Here is a 19,054-nt window from a genome sequence, read left to right as displayed (position 1 = left end):
TAAAATAATAAAATATGTTTTTTTACGCTCTTTTTATTTGTTATCGGTATCACAGGCAACACTTCACTTCTCCAGTCATCATCACATCACATCTCAAACTCAAAGCACAACCAGAGGCAGCACAGCAGGGCTGGCGAAATGTAAATTTTTTAACAAACTTTTTTTTCTACAATAATGCAAATTCTATAAATTAATTCTTTGTTAATTATATTCGTGCGTGATGCGGCTGTGTGCGTTCCTGTTATTGTCGCTGGCTCTGGGCGCCGCGGCCTGGGATGATGGCGATTTGGAAGTGTTTGACGTGGTCGAAGAAGTGAATCAGAATTTCTACGAGTTGCTCGGAGTTACACAGGTAATGTTGTCGGCGGAAACCTTATCAATGTTGTGTTCACACACAGCAAAAAAAAAAATATGTGTAGCTATATGAGATATTTATCATCAATTTATTCACAATTAAATTGCTATACTTATTACTATGCTGTGTTGATGTTCGAATCCCAGTAAGTATTTATTTGTCGATCATCACATATATTTATCCTGAGCTGTGAAATTTCAGTTGTTTCCAATATATATAATTATTGTAACTAGTGGCTCTGTACCTTACCCATAGCTTATTCATAATACCATGGCCTTTTTAACTTGGCCGGACCATCTAGTTGGTGGGGCCGTGAGGTCTTTCATCTTTCACTTTTCTGACAATAAACATGTGCAATAAGAATATTGAAATTGAATTTAATTTTGCTGCAGGAAGCTACACCGTCAGAAATCAAGTCAGCGTTCAAAAAGTTGACACTCAAACTACACCCAGACAAGAATGATGCTCCGGACGCAGATGTCCAGTTCAGGAACCTGGTGTCCGTACACAACATACTCAAGGACCCTGGAAAGAGAGAAAAGTATGTATGACAGTAGTTGTCTTGGACAAAAATTTAAATTATCCTTGCAAAAGACAGAGTAGTTACATAGTTTCCGTTCCGTATTATATTTATTGGTAAAAAAACCAAAACACACACTCATGTTATTATTTACAACTTTGAATCTGTGTCTGAATCTAACTTTCCTTTCAGGTATAACGAGGTGCTCAAGAATGGTCTGCCTAACTGGCGTTCAGCAATATACTATTACCGTCACGTCCGTAAGATGGGTCTGGCCGAGGGCTCATTTATCTTATTTGTCATCATAACCTTTGGGCAGTACGCTGTTGGATGGGCAGCTTATGCTGAGAAAAGATTCACAGCGGTAAGTCGTCAGTAACTTATACATAACTATGCTCTTGGGGTTCAAAGTCGGTCGGTCAAAAAACTAGTTCGGTCTTTTGAACAGAATGAACAGGAATCAGTTTTATATTTGTTTATTTTTAGTAACTGAATACAATTTAGTTGTACGACACTATGACGATTAAACGACCCAAAAGGAAATTTAATTTTTAGAAAAAAAAACTCGATTTTCCTTTATAAGTATAAAAAAACTAATATTTAACTAACTTAGCGGTTACACTCACGTGCTTTTAGTCACTCGCGCGACATAAGTGTAACCGCTAAGTTAGTTAAGTTAATATGTCTCACGATAGTTTAAATTCGATTAAAACTAATATTGTTACGGTTTTAGGCTGCGTTTCGACCAGAGATGTGCGAGGATGCGTTGCGAGGGATGTGTTTGTCATTAACCAATAGAAACGCTTCATTTACCTATCCTCGCTTAGCTTAGCTCTGGTGGAAACAGCTCAGAGAAGCGAGGTTTTTGTACATACAAACGAAGGGAAAGATGTGTGCGAGGAATGTGTTGCGAGGCGGCGTCGTGCGAGGTAGCTAAGCGGTGCGAGGATGCGTAGCGAGGATTCCGGGCGAGCGGGGTGCGGTGAGGCGAGAGCGGAGCGCACGCGATACTGGCCGCTGAGTTCAGTTGGCTCCCGGTTTCCATCATCGATCGGTGTGCGTAATCAGCGTAGTTATGGACGAGAAATTAATTGAAGCGGTTAAAAATTATCCATGTTTATGGGACATTTCTTCAAAATATTACAAATGTAACGAAACAAAGGATGCTGCATGGGGTGAAATTGTGGAACAAATAAAGTTTAAAGACGGTAAGTAGAAAAACTGTTTTTTTTTCAAAGAATATCTTATTGTACACGTGCCGGATGAATTCGTGACGAAATACGAGTATCTTGCCACGACACTTTTCCTTCATTATTAAAATAGGAACAGTATTTTTCTCTAACTTGATTACCATCACTTGTCTCAACGATGATTGGATTGTCAGTAATGGGTCTAAGAGTACCCGTTGGAATTGTTGTTTCGATGGTAGAGAAATAATCGGGCTGTCTTTCTATTAAAAAATTATGCAACACACAAGTGGCTTTTACGACTTTGTCTACTGTTTTTACGTTGCATTCAAAGTCTTTACGGTAAACATACCATTTTCGAGCCAATACTCCAAAAGTGGTTTCCACAATGCGACGTGCCCTCGACAGTCTATAGTTAAATATACGTTTTTGTTCATTTAACTGAACCCGCGGGTATGGGCGCATAAAATTTTCCAATAAAGGGAAAGCCTCATCTCCAACAAACACAAACGGTACTGGTTCTCCTCCTTCATATAAGGGTTCAGGTTGCGGAATATTTAATTGTTTCTCTCTTAACAATCTTCCGAAAACACTATCATCGAAAATTCCAGCATCACTGAATCTTCCCTGGGATCCTACATCAACCATTATAATCTTTCTTTTTGCATCAGCTAAGCACATTAACACTATAGAAAATCGATGTTTATAATTAAAAAAACATGATCCAGAATTTGCAGGACACTTGACATAAACATGTTTACCATCTAGAGCTCCCAAACAGTTTTTAAACTGCCATAGCTCTCCAAACTCTTTTGCAATTCGTTTCCAATCATCTTCAGTGGGTTTTGGTATGACAAGAGGTTGTAGTACCAGCCAAAGGGCATCACAAACTTCGACTACAATCCTCGACACAGTTGAGACTCCAATTCTAAAATTTTCTGCCAATCTATGAAATGACAGACCCGTTGATAAATACCTGAAAAAAAAACGAACGTGTTAAAAATATAGGTGATAATCAGGGTTCCGATAAAATTGCGACATTGCTATCAATAATATGGACATGACTCCAAATTTGAATAAATAAATTAATCATTCAATCATAATTTAAAAAAACCTGTTTTAATTAATTTTCAAGTCGAGGGTAATAAAGCTACTTGTGTTAGTATTTATTATAATCTGTTGCAGTTTTTTTTAAATTTTGATTGATCGATTAATTAATTTATTCATATTTGGACTTATGTCCATATTATTGATAGCAATGTCGCAATTTTATCCGATTTCTGGTGATAATGATAAAATATGTGTTTATAACAAGTCAATACACGTATTGATTACCAATCATACGTTTTGTTGTTTCAGTTCAAAGCGCAAAATCTCGTTGGAAACAGCTACGGGACAGCCATCGCGACGCCCTTAAGAGGCAGAAAACAAAAAAAAGCGGACAGTCTCCACGAAAAATACGTGAATGGAAGTATCAAAAGATCATGGAATACCTTTTGCCGTACATGTCAAATAGAGAGAGGGACTCAAGTTTGGAGAATACTATTCTATCACAAAAAACAGATGATTCAAGTTCTCAAACTTCCAATAAAAGCAACGATGATTTAAGTCTGCGAAGTGAAATAGCGTCTCAAAATTCCAATAAAAGCAACGATGATTTAAGTCTGCGAACTAAAATAGCGTCAACGTCCGATGTTTCATCCTCATCAAAGAAGAAAAAAGAAGATGATTTATCATGCATATTGAATAGACATCTAGAAAATCAGGAAAATTTTCGAAAAGAAAGACAAGAATTAAAAGAATTCTTAAAACCAACGGATCACGATGATATTGATTTGTTCTTTCTTTCAATGGCAAAAACATATAAAAAACTACCTGATTATCTACAAGTTCCTTTAAAAAGGAAACTTTTTAATATTATATCCGAAACTGAGGAATCTTACGTAATGTCATGGTATAATCCAAATGGTGGTTATAATGGTGGTTATTCTACTTGCTCTGGTAGCGATACAAATAACATGATAGGCCGGATGGAAACACCGTCGTTACAACTGGAATCTGAATTGACTAATAACGTGGTAGGCCAGATGGAAACACCGTCGGAATCTGAAGCTACTAGCATGCTGCCAAAACCAACACCACTGGGATCAGAAAAAAACCATTTCCCGTGAAGAATATAATTGATTACATCTTCTATTATAATAAATGATTATTTTTTGTACTAATTACTACGATTTAATAAAAACAAACGAATTTAAAAATAAAACGTTTTTACTTACTTCAAACATATTGCTATCCTTTCCTTAGCTGATATACAGTCTCTGAAGTGGGTGTCATTCTTCTTGATAATATTCTCAATTAAATTGAATAATATTTCAAAGGTATTTCTAGACACCCGATAAGAATTTTCGAATGTTTCATCATCAGCCGTGGCGAAAAAAGTAAAAAATTCTCCATGTTGTCGATGAAATTTTATATGGTTTCGTATCCAAAATCTGTGACGTCTTCTGTGTGTCAAAAGAGTAGAAATAAATTCTGTATTCTCTGCCTCCATTTCTTCATCGCAAATTGATAAATATAAAAGTATTTTTCTCCGCTGATCCATGCTACACATCTATCTACCTCTGAGACTGTCCAGTGACTACGCTCGTGTCCGTCGGCCAACACATCCTCGCACCGCTCGTAGCCTCTGTCACCTCCTCGTTACACAGCCTCGCGCCGCTCAGCCGCCTCGCACATCTTTGATGGAAACACTCACACCGTTACACCTCCTCGTTACACAGCCTCGCGCCGCTTAGCTACCTCGCACATCTCTGGTCGAAACGCAGCCTTTTAACACCCCTTGGCACTGACTATTTAAAATAACCAACTTGGTTTCACATTACATCTTAAAACTTTTTTGTAGTAGAAGAACTGCGTTGCGAGACTTGCATCTTTTTACATGTAATGTTTTTGATGGGATGTTATCATAATACTTACTGGGTAAGTGGGTAGTCCCAACTAAAATGTAATTTCTGGTGTACATCACAGAAATACTTTTTTTTTGTTTTTTTTTTAACAAAAATGATCTCTTAAAAATATCTATTTGATGAATTCCAAGTAATTAATTTTATGTATCAAGGGTGATAATTTTGTCTCCAGGAGCAAATCTTAAACAGCAGAGGCAAGAGGCACTCAAAGAAGTCCGGTTTCGACACTGGACTGGCCGAGATCCTGGAACAACTGCCCAAACCCAGCATCAAGGACACCCTGCCCTTCCAGATACCGAGGCTGATATGGTGGAGCATATTGGGTATACCACGAGGAATCATGGAACTTAGGAGGCAGATGAAGGAACAGGAGGAGGAAGCTAAGAGGCAGAAAAAGAGGTATGAATTAAATTTTTATGATGTATTTCCATTTCTCGCCGGCTTATGTAGGTATACAGACGGTCACTTGGGAATACACTATTTTTATCAATCTTGTATTGAAGACACAACTGTCGTTTAGGTGCAATGATTGCAACTTTTGTTGAGCAACCATGGAGCAACACTGTGCAGTGTGCGACAGTAAGTCACTGGGTAAGGTAAAATGTTACCAAACCCAGCATCAAGGACACGCTGCCCTTCCAAATACCGACGCTGGTATAGTAGAGCATAGTTGGTACAGGGCGAGGGATCATGGAGTTGACAGATGAAGCGTGAGAAGACAGATGAAGGAACGGGAGGAGGAAGTTAAGAGGCAGAAGAATAGGTAAGCATTAAATATTTATCAATCTTATATTTAAGATATAAGACACCCTGCCCTTCCAACTACCGAGGCTAGTGTGGTGGTGGTGGAGCATAGTTGGTATACCGCGAGGGATCATGGAGTTGAGAAGACAGATGAAGGAACGGGAGGAAGAAGCTAAAAGGCAGAAAAAGACGTATGAATCAAATACTTATCAAGTTATCATCCTTGTATTGAGGAAACGATCGTCATTTTACTTTTTATAGACGACGAAGGCTTACATAAGCCTTAACTAGACAGTTTGTTACGCCAATCAGTAACAAATAGCAGTTAGGAAATTAATATTACAAACCGGTGACTTCTACATAAAGTTTCTAATCTTTTAGCAATTGTCATTCAATATGTAACGAAATGTGTAATTTTATTGATGTAAATTGTAAGTGATTTTTTGGTACTGTTTTGAAAAAAAAAAAAAAATTAAGGGTCACAGCTTTTTCAACCGGCGGTAGTAAGTGCATTGCAAAATGCCTAATTAAAATAAAAATGTTTTCCTATAAGCAAGCGTATTTCCCGAGAGCTTTAAAGAATCACCATAAATATTAATTTGGAAAAAATGGGCTCTCGTAGTTTTTCCCCAGGCTTTATATTTACTTTTTTTCCAACCTTGTCCTACTTTCTAAATCTGGATTTTGTTAAACAGGGAAGTAGAAGAAAAAGCGCGTGCGGAACGCGAAGCGGCCGCCATGGAGGAGGCCAAAGCTAAGGGCGCGCGCAAACGGCGCGGCTTCGTGCCCGCAGAACGGGAATGTCTTTTAGACCCCGTGTCGGCTGAAGATGATACCCCTGTGCCGGTACCCGTCAAACCGGTTAGTAGCTTACTACCTAAGCTAAATTAAAAACTTCGGTTGACTAGATTAGCAAATAAAAAAAAAACATAAAAAAATTATCGGCTCGGGGTATATTTTCGTCCCTTTTGCGGTGGAAACGGCGGGCTGCTGGGGTGCTGACGCGAAGCAATTTGTGCGTGACATAGGCCGTCGAATTAGACAAAAGGGAGAAGACCGCCGCTCCGAATCGTTCCTGGTGCAGAAGCTGTCCATAGCCATCCAGCGGGGTAATGCCGTGAGCATTATGGGCATTTTTGCACCGAGAGCGATAACGAACGACTAATAATTACTTCACGTAATTATGCAATTATTTGTAAGAAATAATAAAATGAAAATGTTTGTGAAAAATTATTATAATTATTTTTCACACTGCACCCACATTCGAGAATTTCTGTTTTGCCCTATGGTTGACTGGTAGAGAATGCCTTGAGGCATTAAGTCCGCTATTTGTACGTGTTTTAATTGTGCAATAAAGTTTAAAATAAATAAATAAATAAAATGATACCTGCAGGAACAGCAAACAAACATTGTATTTAGGATGCCCTTTATACTTATTAGTCTGTTTTTTTTGGCCAGGCGCCAGTGATAACCGGCGGTCTCTGGACAGACGACGACCTAGCCGAGCTAATCCGTCTAGTGAAGAAGCACCCCGGAGGTTCCGCTGAGCGCTGGGAGCGCATCGCGGACGCCATGTGCCGCTCCGTGTCCGAGGTCACGCACATGGCGGCCAAGCTCAAGGACAACTGCTACAAGATACCGGGCCAAGAGCCGGAGCCGCCGCCGGTCGAAGTGCCCAAGAAGGTAAATCATGTGAACGTGGAAAATTGCGAAATCTTTCACTTTGTAAAGCTTTGAAGAACTTTTCAAAATGGAATCACTGTTTCTTTGGAAATCTTCCAGATGTTTGTGAGATTTAACCAACCTTTTGCTTTGCAACTGCATTTATATTATTAACAGGCCTTCTTCGGGTTAGACTTCTAAAGTTTTTTTTAAACGCTAACTTCCTTCGTTGATCGTAAGTCTACAGTGTACGGGTTTAGCACTATTTTGATTGAAATCGACGTAGTGAGTACTAAATTCGGAATAAAAGCCGCTTGTTTAGGTCTAATTATTTACTAAACCTAAGATCGTCATGTAAAAACAGTTTAGTTTACACATGGCACACCAAGAATAAGCGGGCATCTCGCTCGTTTCTTCCCAGAACGTGCAGAATGTGGAATGAGTTGCCTCCTGAGGTATTTCCTTTGCGCTACGACATGGGATTCTTCAAGAAGCGGGTATTTAGGGTTCTCAAGGGTCGGCAATGCTTAAGTGGCTCCTGTGATGTTGCTTATGTCCATGGGCGACGATGACTGCTTCTCATCAGGCGGCTCGTCTGCTCGTTTGCTATCACATAAAAAAAAAACATTTCGTAAGTTAATTTGTTAGTTCGTAAGTCAAGGTATAACAACTTGTGTTTGTTCGTAGGTGAAGACACGTAAAGCGGAAGAAGTGTGCAGTGGCAACTGGTCGCAGCAGCAGCAGAAGGCGCTGGAGGCGGCGCTGGCCAGGCATCCTAAAGGCGGCGCCGGCGACCGCTGGCAGAAGATCGCGGCCGCCGTGCCCGACAAGACCAAGGTAAGAGTTCCTTTTAAATGCGAGGCGTTAGAGCGTTTTCACATTTTCCGATCCGATATCGGATGTAGAATCCGACATACTTTATTATATAGGTATATTTTTTTCTAAGACTAACTTTAATGTCAAACTTAGGGTAAGCATAGTAAGATAGCAACTTAAGTAGGTGCATAAAATTGTAAAAAAGAGCGTTTTCTTGCCAACAAACTGCATAAACAGTTTGGCGAGTAATTTTGAAATTGATCATGTGCCTTTGAAAAATAAATGAATAAAAAATAAAATCTGCGTAGTCAGGCCGCGGGGGCTATGTGACATGTACTTCAGTAATAAGCGTGTGAGTGTGTGTAATAAGACATATCAAATGCCAGTTAGAAATATTACTGTTAATTCTACGCATGATAAAGTGCTACTACTAATTTAGCGTGCGTAATATTAACAACAATAGGCTAAATCTTTATACGCGAAACTCTGTAATCACTTTACTGATTACCATACTAAGTTAACTCTTATCGGATAAGGCAAGGTTTTATTATCGATAATATTACTCGATTCAGTGATTTTTAGAGCTTGAACACGCCAAAACGTGGGCACATAAAATTACAAATAAATATAAATTATAAGGTCTCCTGAAGCGAAATATATATATGTCGGCGCAAGGCACCTGTCTTATAATGGCCGGAGCCCGGGAAGGTGGCCCGCATTCCTAGTCACATGTTTACATTAACAGTATTAGGCGTGATGCGTGATTGTCACAGAGTACGTCGTTGTTCCTTGAAGCGGGGCGGTTATTGTAAACACTGCCGAACGTAGCCGTGGGTCTGGTATGTGAATGAAATTTGATATTAGTTCTTTGTTCTGAGCTTAGCTTTGAATGCCAAGCGAGCATTAAGATTTGGGCCATGGTTGAGTTGGGACGCGCGCCGTCCCGTAATCGTGTGCTTTAAGTACCTACATACTTGTACCACTTAACCCACGGATTCGTTTCCGTTTCTTGATAACTTCGTGGTGTAAAAGCTTTGATTGACTTGGTGTGATTTCTTTGTGATTTGGAACTTAATTGTCAGCGTGATTTAGTGTCATTCGGAATCTATACGTAGTTACTAGGGTCAGTGGGTTTATTGTATTAACATTGTATTGGACTTGTGTGCGTGATATTGATATGCCCACTGTTTCCGCCCACCATGGAGCCGATGCCTGGTCCCCTGATGCCTTTGTAGAGTTACCGGCTCCGATGGGATACCGCCGTTTAGCCAAAATATTTTTCGCCAAATTTCACTTCCCAACAAACTTATGGCATCAGTTTCATTTCCCAAATGAAATTTTAGCAAGTTTTTTACTTCGCAACCATTTCATTTCCCAACCCCATACTTGCGAAATGAAAATGACGTACTAGGTTGGGTTAGGTTAGGTTGGATTATGAAAATTTGCGAAATGTTTTTTTGCCAAATGATAATTTGCGTAAAATAGTTTGGGAAGTAATACTTTGGGAAACGATTTCTGGCAATACATCAGTAAACCGGCTGCGACATATAGATTATAATTGAAGATATTATAGTCTATCATGCTACTCGTAATATACTAGACTTTCATTTCTGACTCAGGATTTGACATATATAACAGACTTTGTGATGCCCAGGACATGCACTTTGCACGACACGATTACCGTATGTTTAAGTAGTCCAAGCCTGTTATTTGCGGATTAGTTGATAATATAACGTCAATAGGTGTCATTTGTGCGTTTCAAATATTCCTTGATATGGACCCAGTCCATTGCCATCCGCCTTAATTTAGCCCATTGGCCAATATTTAGCACCCTTTTGGCATTGTCATTTGGTATTTACCTATACCTATATTATATTGCCAGATATCCAACAATAACGCCTTCATCTTCATATATTTTCAATAGTCTAATTATAAAACATCAGTTGTAAGTCTCATTCATTTTCTTCAGACAAATCGTTACGTAAATACCAAAGCGACGTAAACAATATCTTCAGGAAATTTAAATCCGAGACTTATGTGTGAGATATACAGTTGAAATTCCTGTAAAAATTATGCAATCTTTAGTAAACTATAGTTACGATCAAACGTGAATATTTAACAAAGTTATAACGTCACGTATTGGTAACAATTCGATTGTTAGTGACGACAATTAGCAATTTATAGTCACACTTGTTCAAACTAGGAGCCGGTTTTCGATAATGTTTTCGCACAATGTAACTCTCATTTATATTCGGAAACTTTAGGCAGTAAATAAAATTATATCACTACGAATTAAAACTAAACTAATATTAAAATAAAACTACTTAAAAATTAAAGTAATATAGATAAATACCCACCTATGAAAGGTCCCCCAAGTCTGTCCCCTGCGGAAGGGTGCCCATGAGGCTGGCTACATTACCCCGCTGGATGGCTATGCCTATTCTTTGCCCAAGGAATGAGCCAGCCCTAGGGTCACCCGAGGTCTCCAGTAGTTTTTTTTTTTAATTCGTGAAAAAGGTCAAGGGCGTCGCAGCTCCACGGCACTAGGGTTTCTACCGCAAATACTCTCATTTCAAATTAACTAGTATTTCAGTTTTAAAGGAGATAAGTACTCAAGGTGTTTTGGAAAATAAATTATTGCATTCACTTAATCTTTTAACACGTTTTAAATCATATTTAAAATCGGGTCTATCGCGAATTTATTTTGTTACCTTTATTTACCGACGTTTCGACACAGTTCCGTTCCGTTCCGGTCAGTTCCGTTTCGTTTTAACACGTTTTTGTCATTATTAAAGTTTCAAATTGCTATATTTTGCAGGTTTCGTCGTGATGGACGACTTATAGTTGTCCATCACGACGAAATCTAATAAGCCAAACATCAATATAGTCTCATCATCAGCACCAGATCACCTTTACTTGCAAAGGTATACCAAATTTTAGCTCAATCTGCAACCGGAAAGTTGGTCAAATTTGTGTTATTTGCTCTCGTTGTACAACTACTATCCTCTTTCATTACTCAATCAATTGAGCCACGAAATAGTTTACAAACAGAAATGAAAGTGTACCTATCTAAAGCGTTCGGCGTGACTGCACACCAACTGACTAAATATTATGTAACATTAAAATAATTTTACGGTTTAGACACACGGGTTTTTTTATGCACTTGCGCGACATGTTTCCAAATGCGAATGATGCTTTAAACCCAAATTTCAATTGTTTATCGTAAAATAAATTTAAAAAATCGTACTTGTAACGGAAAATGCTCTAGTGCAGAAACGTATCATTTTCTGCACAACTTAAAAGTTGTTGTTCTAAAGAACAACAATGACCCTCATTCAGAGCATGAGAAATTAAAATTTGTTGTTGTCTATGAAAATTGACCCTAGGACACCTCGTATTAAGGTATCTTCAGTGAGATTCTATATAGAACGAGTCAATCTTGACGTAGTAACACAGTTGGATGATGTATAAAGAGTTAATATTTTCTTGTTTTTTTAATTATTTGGTTCGGGTTCGTGTTATATGACTGCGTTCGTTTCGTATGCGATAAAAACTAATGTATTGTCTACTATTCGTACGAATCAAAGAGGATATAATAAGATAGAACGGTATACTGTCAATTATCACAGACATAAAATTACAAAAAGACACAAACATAATGGTTTATACACTAGCGATTTCGGAAGAGCGGGGTTTTCTGTCACAAGCATATCTAATGCTTAAAAGAAGATCCCATCCCATGCTGTAAACTACTTGTAAGGAACCAATAAACATTTTTTCATTTCATTTTCATTTTCATTAAATTCACTGCCATCTATCGACATACTTTAAAACTAAAAATGAAGATTTATAAAAATACGTTAAAATGTATTTAAATATGGATAAATTATTTTTTGATTTGCATTAATTATTTTTATATGATTTGACCCATGTTCTTTCACTGAAAAAAAAAAAAAATTTATATATAACAAACAAAACCGTCAACGCCCTCTATACGAGAGTAGGCCAAAACTAGTGGTGCCATCTGATCGAGAATCAAATTTTCGTGATTTTCGAGGCACGTTTTCTCCTTAGATTAGATCCTTATTCCTTAGATCCATCTATTACGGAGTTATATCTATCTTTGGTACGAATACATGAAAATAAAAAACCGGACAAGTGCGAGTCGGACTCGCCCACCAAGGGTTCCGTACTTTTTAGTATTTGTTGTTATAGCGGCAACAGAAATACATCATCTGTGAAAATTTCAACTGTCTAGTTATCACGGTTTATGAGATACAGCCCGGTGACAGACAGACGGACAGTGGAGTCTTAGTAATAGGGTCCCGTTTTTACCCTTTGGGTACGGAACCCTAAAAATGTCTGTTGCAAGTATCTGAATATATTCGGGTATAATAATAATATATATTTGGGTATAATCTGGGTTGGAAGGTCAGATGGCAGTCGCTTTCGTAAAAACTAGTGCCTACGCCAATTCTTGGGATTAGTTGTCAAGCTGACCCCAGGCTTCCATGAGCCGTGGCAAAATTGCCGGGATAACGCGAGGAAGATGTATTCGTCTTGCCATGTTTTGATGTCTGGGCGAGGGCGGGTAGAGGATATAGCAAGTAAGACTGATTTAGGGTAAATAATTCCTAAGTATCCCCTAATATGTATTACAAATGCGAAATTAAGTCTATCTGTTACCTCGTCACCTTTAAACTGCTAAACCGATTTAGATGTAATTTGGTATGGAGATAATTTGAGTTTTAGGAAAGGACATCAGGATACTTTTTAGGGTTCCGTACCCAAAGGGTAAAAACGGGACCCTATTACTAAGACTCCGCTGTCCGTCTGTCACCAGGCTGTATCTCATGAACCGTGATAGCTAGACTGTTGAAATTTTCACAGATGATGTATTTCTGTTGCCGCTATAACAACAAATACTAAAAACAGAATAATATAAATATTTAAATGGGGCTCCCATATAACAAACCTGATTTTTTTGCTGTTTTTTTCCGTAATGGTACGGAACCCTTCGTGCGCCAGTCCGACTCGCACTTGGCCGGTTTTTATCACTATAACTACTGCATTCATTCATTATGTTTTATCTTATTTTCAGGAGGAATGTATGCAGAGGTGTAAATATCTATCAGAAACGCTAAGAAAGCAGAAACAGAAAGAAGAAGAAGATAGACTAAGAGAGGAGAACGGAGAACAGAGCGACACAGACGGGCAGAACGAGGAGTCGTAACGAATTAGCTTTTGGAAATTGATCTCTTTACCATTGACTTAAGTGTCATTATGAAGCGGCAGGATTTTACTCCAATTATAGGATAGAAATAATAGTTTGTTGAATTGTTAATTGCCAATGTAAGCATCTGTTATTTTAGGTACTTACAAGAATGTTATACATAAAACAAAACCACGTAACTTATTTGAATAATGAGCCATCTGCACACAACATTTTCTAAACGTATTGCATCTTGTAATATTATTAATCTAATATTATTTTATTGCTTATTCAATATAAGTTATTACGTAGAGTAACTGATACTAGAGCGTTACTGTCATAGTAAATTTTGTAACCCCAGTAAATTCACTGCCATCTGTCGACACACTTTAAAACTAAAAATGAAAATTTATAAAAATACGATAGAATGTATTTAAATATAGATAAATGATTTTTTTTATTTGCATTAATTATTTTTATGATTTTGACCCATGTTCTTTCACTGATATGCGTTAAAATTGTTAAATAACAAACGAAACCGTCAACGCCATCTATACGACTGTAGGCCAAAACTAGTAGCGCCCTCTGAACGAGAATCAAATTTTCTTGATTTTCGAGGTACGTTTTTTCCTTAGACTGTATCCATCTATTACGGAGTTATATCTATCTTTGGTTATTATAAAGTTAGTAAATCATAAAGACATTTTTGTGTCAATGACATTTCTCCTGTCAATTACCTAGTCATACGGTTTTGTTAGTTTGTCATATTATTGAATAGGTACCTAAAATAACAAACCATGGTAAAAGTTAGGCCAAGATAAGTCTGCACCGCTTTTGATATTTATAAGTCATAATTTCATAGAAGTTTGACGTTTAACATAACACTTGCACTGCGTGTGCTATCAAAATCGTTGCAGACTTATCTTGGTCTAACTCTATCGTCTTTATCGCACTTAAAAAAGGACGATTACTTTACGTCAGCCCTGTAGGCCGAGCACATGATTGACGCGACAGTATCTCGCCGCGAGATAGACTACCCGTCTTTTACTAACTGTATGAATTAAAGAGGGACGGATAGTCTATGTCGCGGCGAGATACTCTCGCGCCAATCATGTGCTAGCCCAGCCGATCTTGTAAATAATACTGTATCGAAGTCTGTATACTTTTAATTTTTTTACAGTTTGACATATATCAATTAATTTGACTATGAACTTTAGTTGTTTGTTATTTTACTAATGCCGACAAAAACCGGCTGCCTCCTACTTATTTAAAATACGTACGGACGACCACGTAAACTAAATCTTGTTTTAATATTCCAGCATTGCTGATTTTCTCTAAGTTTCCTTGTTAAATTGTTAAACTTGCGGCTTTGTGTTAGTCATTAGTTAGTGATAGTATCTCGCCGCGAGATAGACTACCCGTCTTTTACTAACTGTATGAATTAAATGGGGACGGGTGATCTATGTCGCGGCGAGATACTCTCGCGCCAAGCGTGTGCTAGCCCGGCAGTACCTCTAGTGTAAATTTCATTCGATAGCGTTACGTGACGTAAGTACGCGTTTGCGTTGTATGGGATTTTGAGTTTCCAAAACGCCCCGCTTGGCGCGCTGTTCAAAATCCCATACAAAAATAGACATAACGCAAACGCGAACGCTCGTCAGGGGTTCTGCACGAGAGGAAAGCAACCATGTGCCAGAGTGAGAAAGTTATATAAACTGCCTCCCGCTCTTGAAGATCTATGAGAACATTTCTTTAGGAAGTAAATGTGACAAGTCCCGAGACAGGATATAAGATAATTTTTATCTCAAATATCATACTTGTAATCATAGTTTGCGCAATCCCAGGGCATTGCGCAAACTCATTAGTATGTAGCACCGAATGAAGGTATTTAACACGATTTCTAGCTTGCTGGGGATTAATTCTTGGAAAAAAATCTAATTTTTGTTTCTTTGCTACAATATTCTTATTATGTCATATCAAGTGTGTAAATTTTTCTATAATAAAATATTCATCATACGAGTATTTAGGTCATGGCCTATATTTTACTTTAGATTATAATTATAGTTTGCCTACCTACTGACATTTTCAACCAAAAGGTACCACATTGTCGCTTGTCAATAAGGTTGATTTCAAATTGAAGCTGTATGGAAATAGCGCCTTATTGACAACCGACAATAAGTACCCATTTGATCAAAAATGGCAGGTTTGAGACTTCAGCCAAATAAATAAATCTAAAACGTTCTTCCTGTTAATGTTATTGAAACCAATTAATATAAAATTAAATGTTTTATTTACAAAAATACATGTGATCAATATCTGTCACTTAAATATAAATTGTTATTAAACCTTTGTTTATCATTTCTCATTCCCTGATAATTCTCGGCTGGCAGGGAATGAGGGCTAACGCGTATGAATTCGCCTCTAGGGGCGCTAGTGTGGATGGTGGTCTTCGCAGTTCGAAATGTCACTTGTCACTTCAATGACTGACAGCTGTTCTTTAGTATTTTGGACCACCATCAACAGAGGCGCCAACTGGTGAGCAAAAAAAACGATAGCCCTCATTCTAGTGTGATTCTCTGATTCTCGGCGTGGTATCTATCTGCGAGACTCGGGCGCCATTCTCGCGTAGATCTCTGGGATATCGTAGTCGTACTCATCGCGATTTTGCGTCGTTTTAACTCCGTTTTTGACTCCATACCCTGGAATAATACACATTGCTTACACTTTACAACGGGTCAGGGATCATGTCAGCTATGGATGGTATCTCTTATGGCAGATTGTTGCAAAAGTGATCGCTTTCAGCTTTAAATAATAATTCCTAATTTCTCCGGTGGCGCTAGGTAGGCTCTGAGACCAAAGAGTATGGTAATATATAGGAGACTATGACATGAACCATAGAGGTATAATAATGTAGAGATGAAATGGGGGAGGGGCAGCAAATAACCCGACCAAATTACGTAGGTTGTTTCTGGTATGTTGTCAGGAATGTTAAAAGGTGTTTTTAATTTTGTCGCATTGCGTATGCTCTGTCCCTCACGGTCGCAAGGGTGCACATCTATATACAATACTAGGTGTATGGTCTAGGTACTTCAGTGTATGGTGGCGCCGCCTATTTACTGTTTTTTACGGTCACTTTTTGATACATGAAGATTCATTTCCTTACCTCTACCTTCTATAATGTCAGCACCTAACGAATTTCTCTCGAGACGATGCCTGAATTAGCTTAACGAGCTGCCACTGTGCGACAGAATATTTGAATGATAATATTACTGTCATTACGTGAACAGGGGATATTACTGCAATGTTTTGTCACCAGAGTGCAGCTCTAGCCTTTTTAGTAAACCATAGAGTAACTTATACATACTGTACCTTTAACAGGTTTTTCACAAGTTTTCAAATTACTAAAATATGACATTGACGCATCAAGGCGGTTTGTTTACAAGGACCTACCGGGAAACGCGAATCCGAAACCTCGCTATCCGCCCCTTTTCGCTCGAATATGCAAGAGTGACAGAGATGTTAGATAACGAAATCTCGATTTTCTTGCCTCGCGATAGACCCTCAGATTGTGGTAGTGGCGCCACCTACGCAGAGTTTCGCGTAATATTCCCTATTAATACCTCTAAGATAGACCTTAGTGATTTCAAGGTGCCAAGACTCTACTCTGTTTCCATACTTGAAAGCGCAACATTAACCCCCTTATTCATAAAACTTTACGGGCCTAATTTGGTTAAATTATGTTTTATCCCTTTCTTACAAATACATAAGTCAAAATGACAGATAAAGACAAACGATTCATAGCTAATTCAGACCAGTAACGCGTTTATGAATAACGCCATTAGCAGTTGTAGTAACATACCTAGTTGACAAATTCTATAAAAAAATAATTTATCGTTCTTCCCCTGCTTTCTTCAATAGTAGATAGTATATGGGGCATTTTCTATGAAAAGGGACCTTATTGTCGATGGCGCTTACGCCGCACAGCGTTGCGCGGCATTGTATTTATATCGGAGCACCGTTTATAATGGCGTAAGCGCCATCGATAATAAGGTCCCTTTTTATAGAAAATACCACTATTTACGATATTTTTATATGTGTAAGTGTATATTAGAACAATGTTTTATTGATTTTTAACAAGCAGAAACGTCTGCCATCGAAGCTATTAAGCTTAGAATAAATTTAAAAGTGGAAAAATTACTGCCTTGGGTGAGACCTGAACTCACGGCCTATGGATGAGGTCTTGGTGGCTCAGTTGGCAGAGCGCTGGAGTATCTATCCAGAGGCCGTGAGTTCAAGTCTCACCCAAGGCAGTAATTTTTCCACTTTTAAATTTATTCTAAGCTTAATGTTTTATTGCTTACAATAATTTAATTTGGGTATCATATTTCATCTCGATTTCTACAATCTGCACTATAGTATTTTTAAAACTCGATGTGTATGCTGGCAGATGTCATTTCAATACAATTTTGCGAGATTTGACGATTTTAGGTTATAAATTACATGGAGATGATACTACTAGCTATGTCGCCCTACCACAGAATAAGTAATAGTATTATCATACAGAACGGCCACGCAACGCCCCGCCCCGACTCGAATTACCTCGCCCCGCGACAGAAATCTGGCGGACTTCTGGCGTACTCTCAGTACTATTTTTAAGCAACTTACCCACACTATGACGCGTGTACAGACGTGCCGTTCACACAGAAACGCAAGTGATTTTTGATCGTGTCCGCTCTGTGACCCTACCCATAGAGTTTGAAAAATACTGTCACTACAAGTTTCTGTTTGGCTCATGTTGTTTCTGTTGTGCAATAGTTTAAATAAATAGTAAAATTTTTACAAACCGGTGTTAGGGTAGTTGGCGACGCTAGTCCCGCACGCGCGACACCCGCACTGCAGCGGCGACGCGACGACGTGGGGCTGCGTGCTGCCGTCCTCGCAGTTCAAAGTTGCCGTCACTTTGGTGTATTTTGTCGCCTGGCAACATTCGCACTGGGAGTCGTGGCTGCCGGTCTCTGGAAATTAATATGTAGTAAAAAAAAAGCGTAAGTTTTTAACAAAACAAATATTTTTGGCACAAGCTTTTGTCGTTGACTGTACTTTTCTTTCCACAGGCAGTCATCAAGACAATTCTAACAACCCCAAAAATGCGTTGTTTTATCACAGAGTTCCTATGGCCATCTCCTATCTCAATCAGATCAGCTCGATGGTATGTACCATAATATTGCATGACTTACATGTATGCAAATTTTCAGCTTCATCGGAAACCAAGAAGCGAGTAAAATTTAACTTGCAAGATTTGATTACAGACAGACAACGGGACAGGTGAAAGTAAATAAAAGCTTGTAAAATTGTTGTTTGTCTTAAATTAATTTAATTTAATTTTTAAATACATTGAGACATGAAACATGAAGAAACTCATCCCATAAAACTAGTTCTTAATATCCCAGAACAGCCTAGGACATGGGTCAGCAAACGGCAGCTCGTGAGGCGCTGCGGCTCTTTGGACCTGCAATTGCGACTCTTTAGTTAGGTTGAGTGAGCCACTGTACCCGGCAATTTTTTTCCGAGCCACTGTTTCCTAGCCCT

The 19,054-nt window shown here is 38.4% G+C and overlaps 4 protein-coding genes across 5 annotated transcripts in view; 2 read left to right on the top strand and 2 right to left on the bottom strand.

The window, feature by feature from the left end:
• Window positions 1–97: 97 nt before the first annotated feature.
• Window positions 98–15,810, top strand: LOC134741949 (uncharacterized protein F54F2.9). The gene is made up of 8 exons (XM_063674843.1): window positions 98–352; window positions 748–896; window positions 1,068–1,239; window positions 5,204–5,430; window positions 6,471–6,636; window positions 7,234–7,458; window positions 8,125–8,274; window positions 13,355–15,810. The coding sequence occupies exons 1-8, from the start codon at window positions 221–223 to the stop codon at window positions 13,484–13,486; spliced, it is 1,353 nt and encodes a 450-aa protein (XP_063530913.1). The 5' UTR covers window positions 98–220; the 3' UTR covers window positions 13,487–15,810.
• On the bottom strand, window positions 1,738–4,866 carry LOC134741951 (uncharacterized). 2 transcript variants are annotated; one of them, XM_063674846.1, is made up of 3 exons: window positions 4,685–4,866; window positions 4,342–4,569; window positions 1,738–3,038 (listed from the first exon to the last, which is right to left on the bottom strand). In XM_063674846.1, exons 1-3 carry the CDS (start codon window positions 4,729–4,731, stop codon window positions 2,120–2,122), a joined length of 1,194 nt encoding a protein of 397 aa, XP_063530916.1. In that variant the 5' UTR covers window positions 4,732–4,866; the 3' UTR covers window positions 1,738–2,119. The 2 variants fall into 2 exon arrangements, with proteins under 2 accessions (XP_063530916.1, XP_063530915.1); XM_063674845.1 differs by having other exon boundaries at window positions 4,342–4,825.
• Window positions 1,753–4,314, top strand: LOC134741955 (uncharacterized). Its single transcript, XM_063674851.1, has 2 exons — window positions 1,753–2,083; window positions 3,422–4,314. Exons 1-2 carry the CDS (start codon window positions 1,951–1,953, stop codon window positions 4,231–4,233), a joined length of 945 nt encoding a protein of 314 aa, XP_063530921.1. The 5' UTR covers window positions 1,753–1,950; the 3' UTR covers window positions 4,234–4,314.
• LOC134741963 (hemocytin) overlaps window positions 15,739–19,054 on the bottom strand; it is a 91,959-nt gene continuing 88,643 nt past the window's right edge. The window contains exons 76-77 of the mRNA XM_063674862.1: window positions 18,310–18,480; window positions 15,739–16,164 (exon numbers count right to left, since the gene is read on the bottom strand). Coding sequence (XP_063530932.1) covers window positions 16,061–16,164; window positions 18,310–18,480 — 275 coding nt within the window. The 3' untranslated portion in view covers window positions 15,739–16,060. The remainder of the gene's footprint in view (window positions 16,165–18,309; window positions 18,481–19,054) is intronic.

This window comes from Cydia strobilella, chromosome 6, assembly GCF_947568885.1.
Source record: "Cydia strobilella chromosome 6, ilCydStro3.1, whole genome shotgun sequence".
In the NCBI taxonomy this organism is placed as follows: Eukaryota; Metazoa; Arthropoda; class Insecta; order Lepidoptera; family Tortricidae; genus Cydia; species Cydia strobilella.
This window is presented reverse-complemented; position numbering and strand designations above follow the sequence as displayed.

What these genes read in the sequence shown, in the direction of transcription:
- LOC134741949 (XM_063674843.1), top strand. Translation starts at nt 221, where the DNA reads ATGCGGCTGTGTGCGTTCCTGTTATTGTCGCTGGCTCTGGGCGCCGCG. An exon ending in GACCCTGGAAAGAGAGAAAA is followed by an intron (nt 897 to 1,067) that starts GTATGTATGACA and finishes CTTTCCTTTCAG; the next exon opens with GTATAACGAGGTGCTCAAGA. An exon ending in CGGTCGAAGTGCCCAAGAAG is followed by an intron (nt 7,459 to 8,124) that starts GTAAATCATGTG and finishes GTTTGTTCGTAG; the next exon opens with GTGAAGACACGTAAAGCGGA.
- LOC134741955 (XM_063674851.1), top strand. Translation starts at nt 1,951, where the DNA reads ATGGACGAGAAATTAATTGAAGCGGTTAAAAATTATCCATGTTTATGG. An exon ending in ACAAATAAAGTTTAAAGACG is followed by an intron (nt 2,084 to 3,421) that starts GTAAGTAGAAAA and finishes TTGTTGTTTCAG; the next exon opens with TTCAAAGCGCAAAATCTCGT.
- LOC134741951 (XM_063674845.1), bottom strand. Translation starts at nt 4,676, where the DNA reads ATGTGTAGCATGGATCAGCGGAGAAAAATACTTTTATATTTATCAATT. An exon ending in AGGATAGCAATATGTTTGAA is followed by an intron (nt 3,039 to 4,341) that starts GTAAGTAAAAAC and finishes TTTTTTTTTCAG; the next exon opens with GTATTTATCAACGGGTCTGT.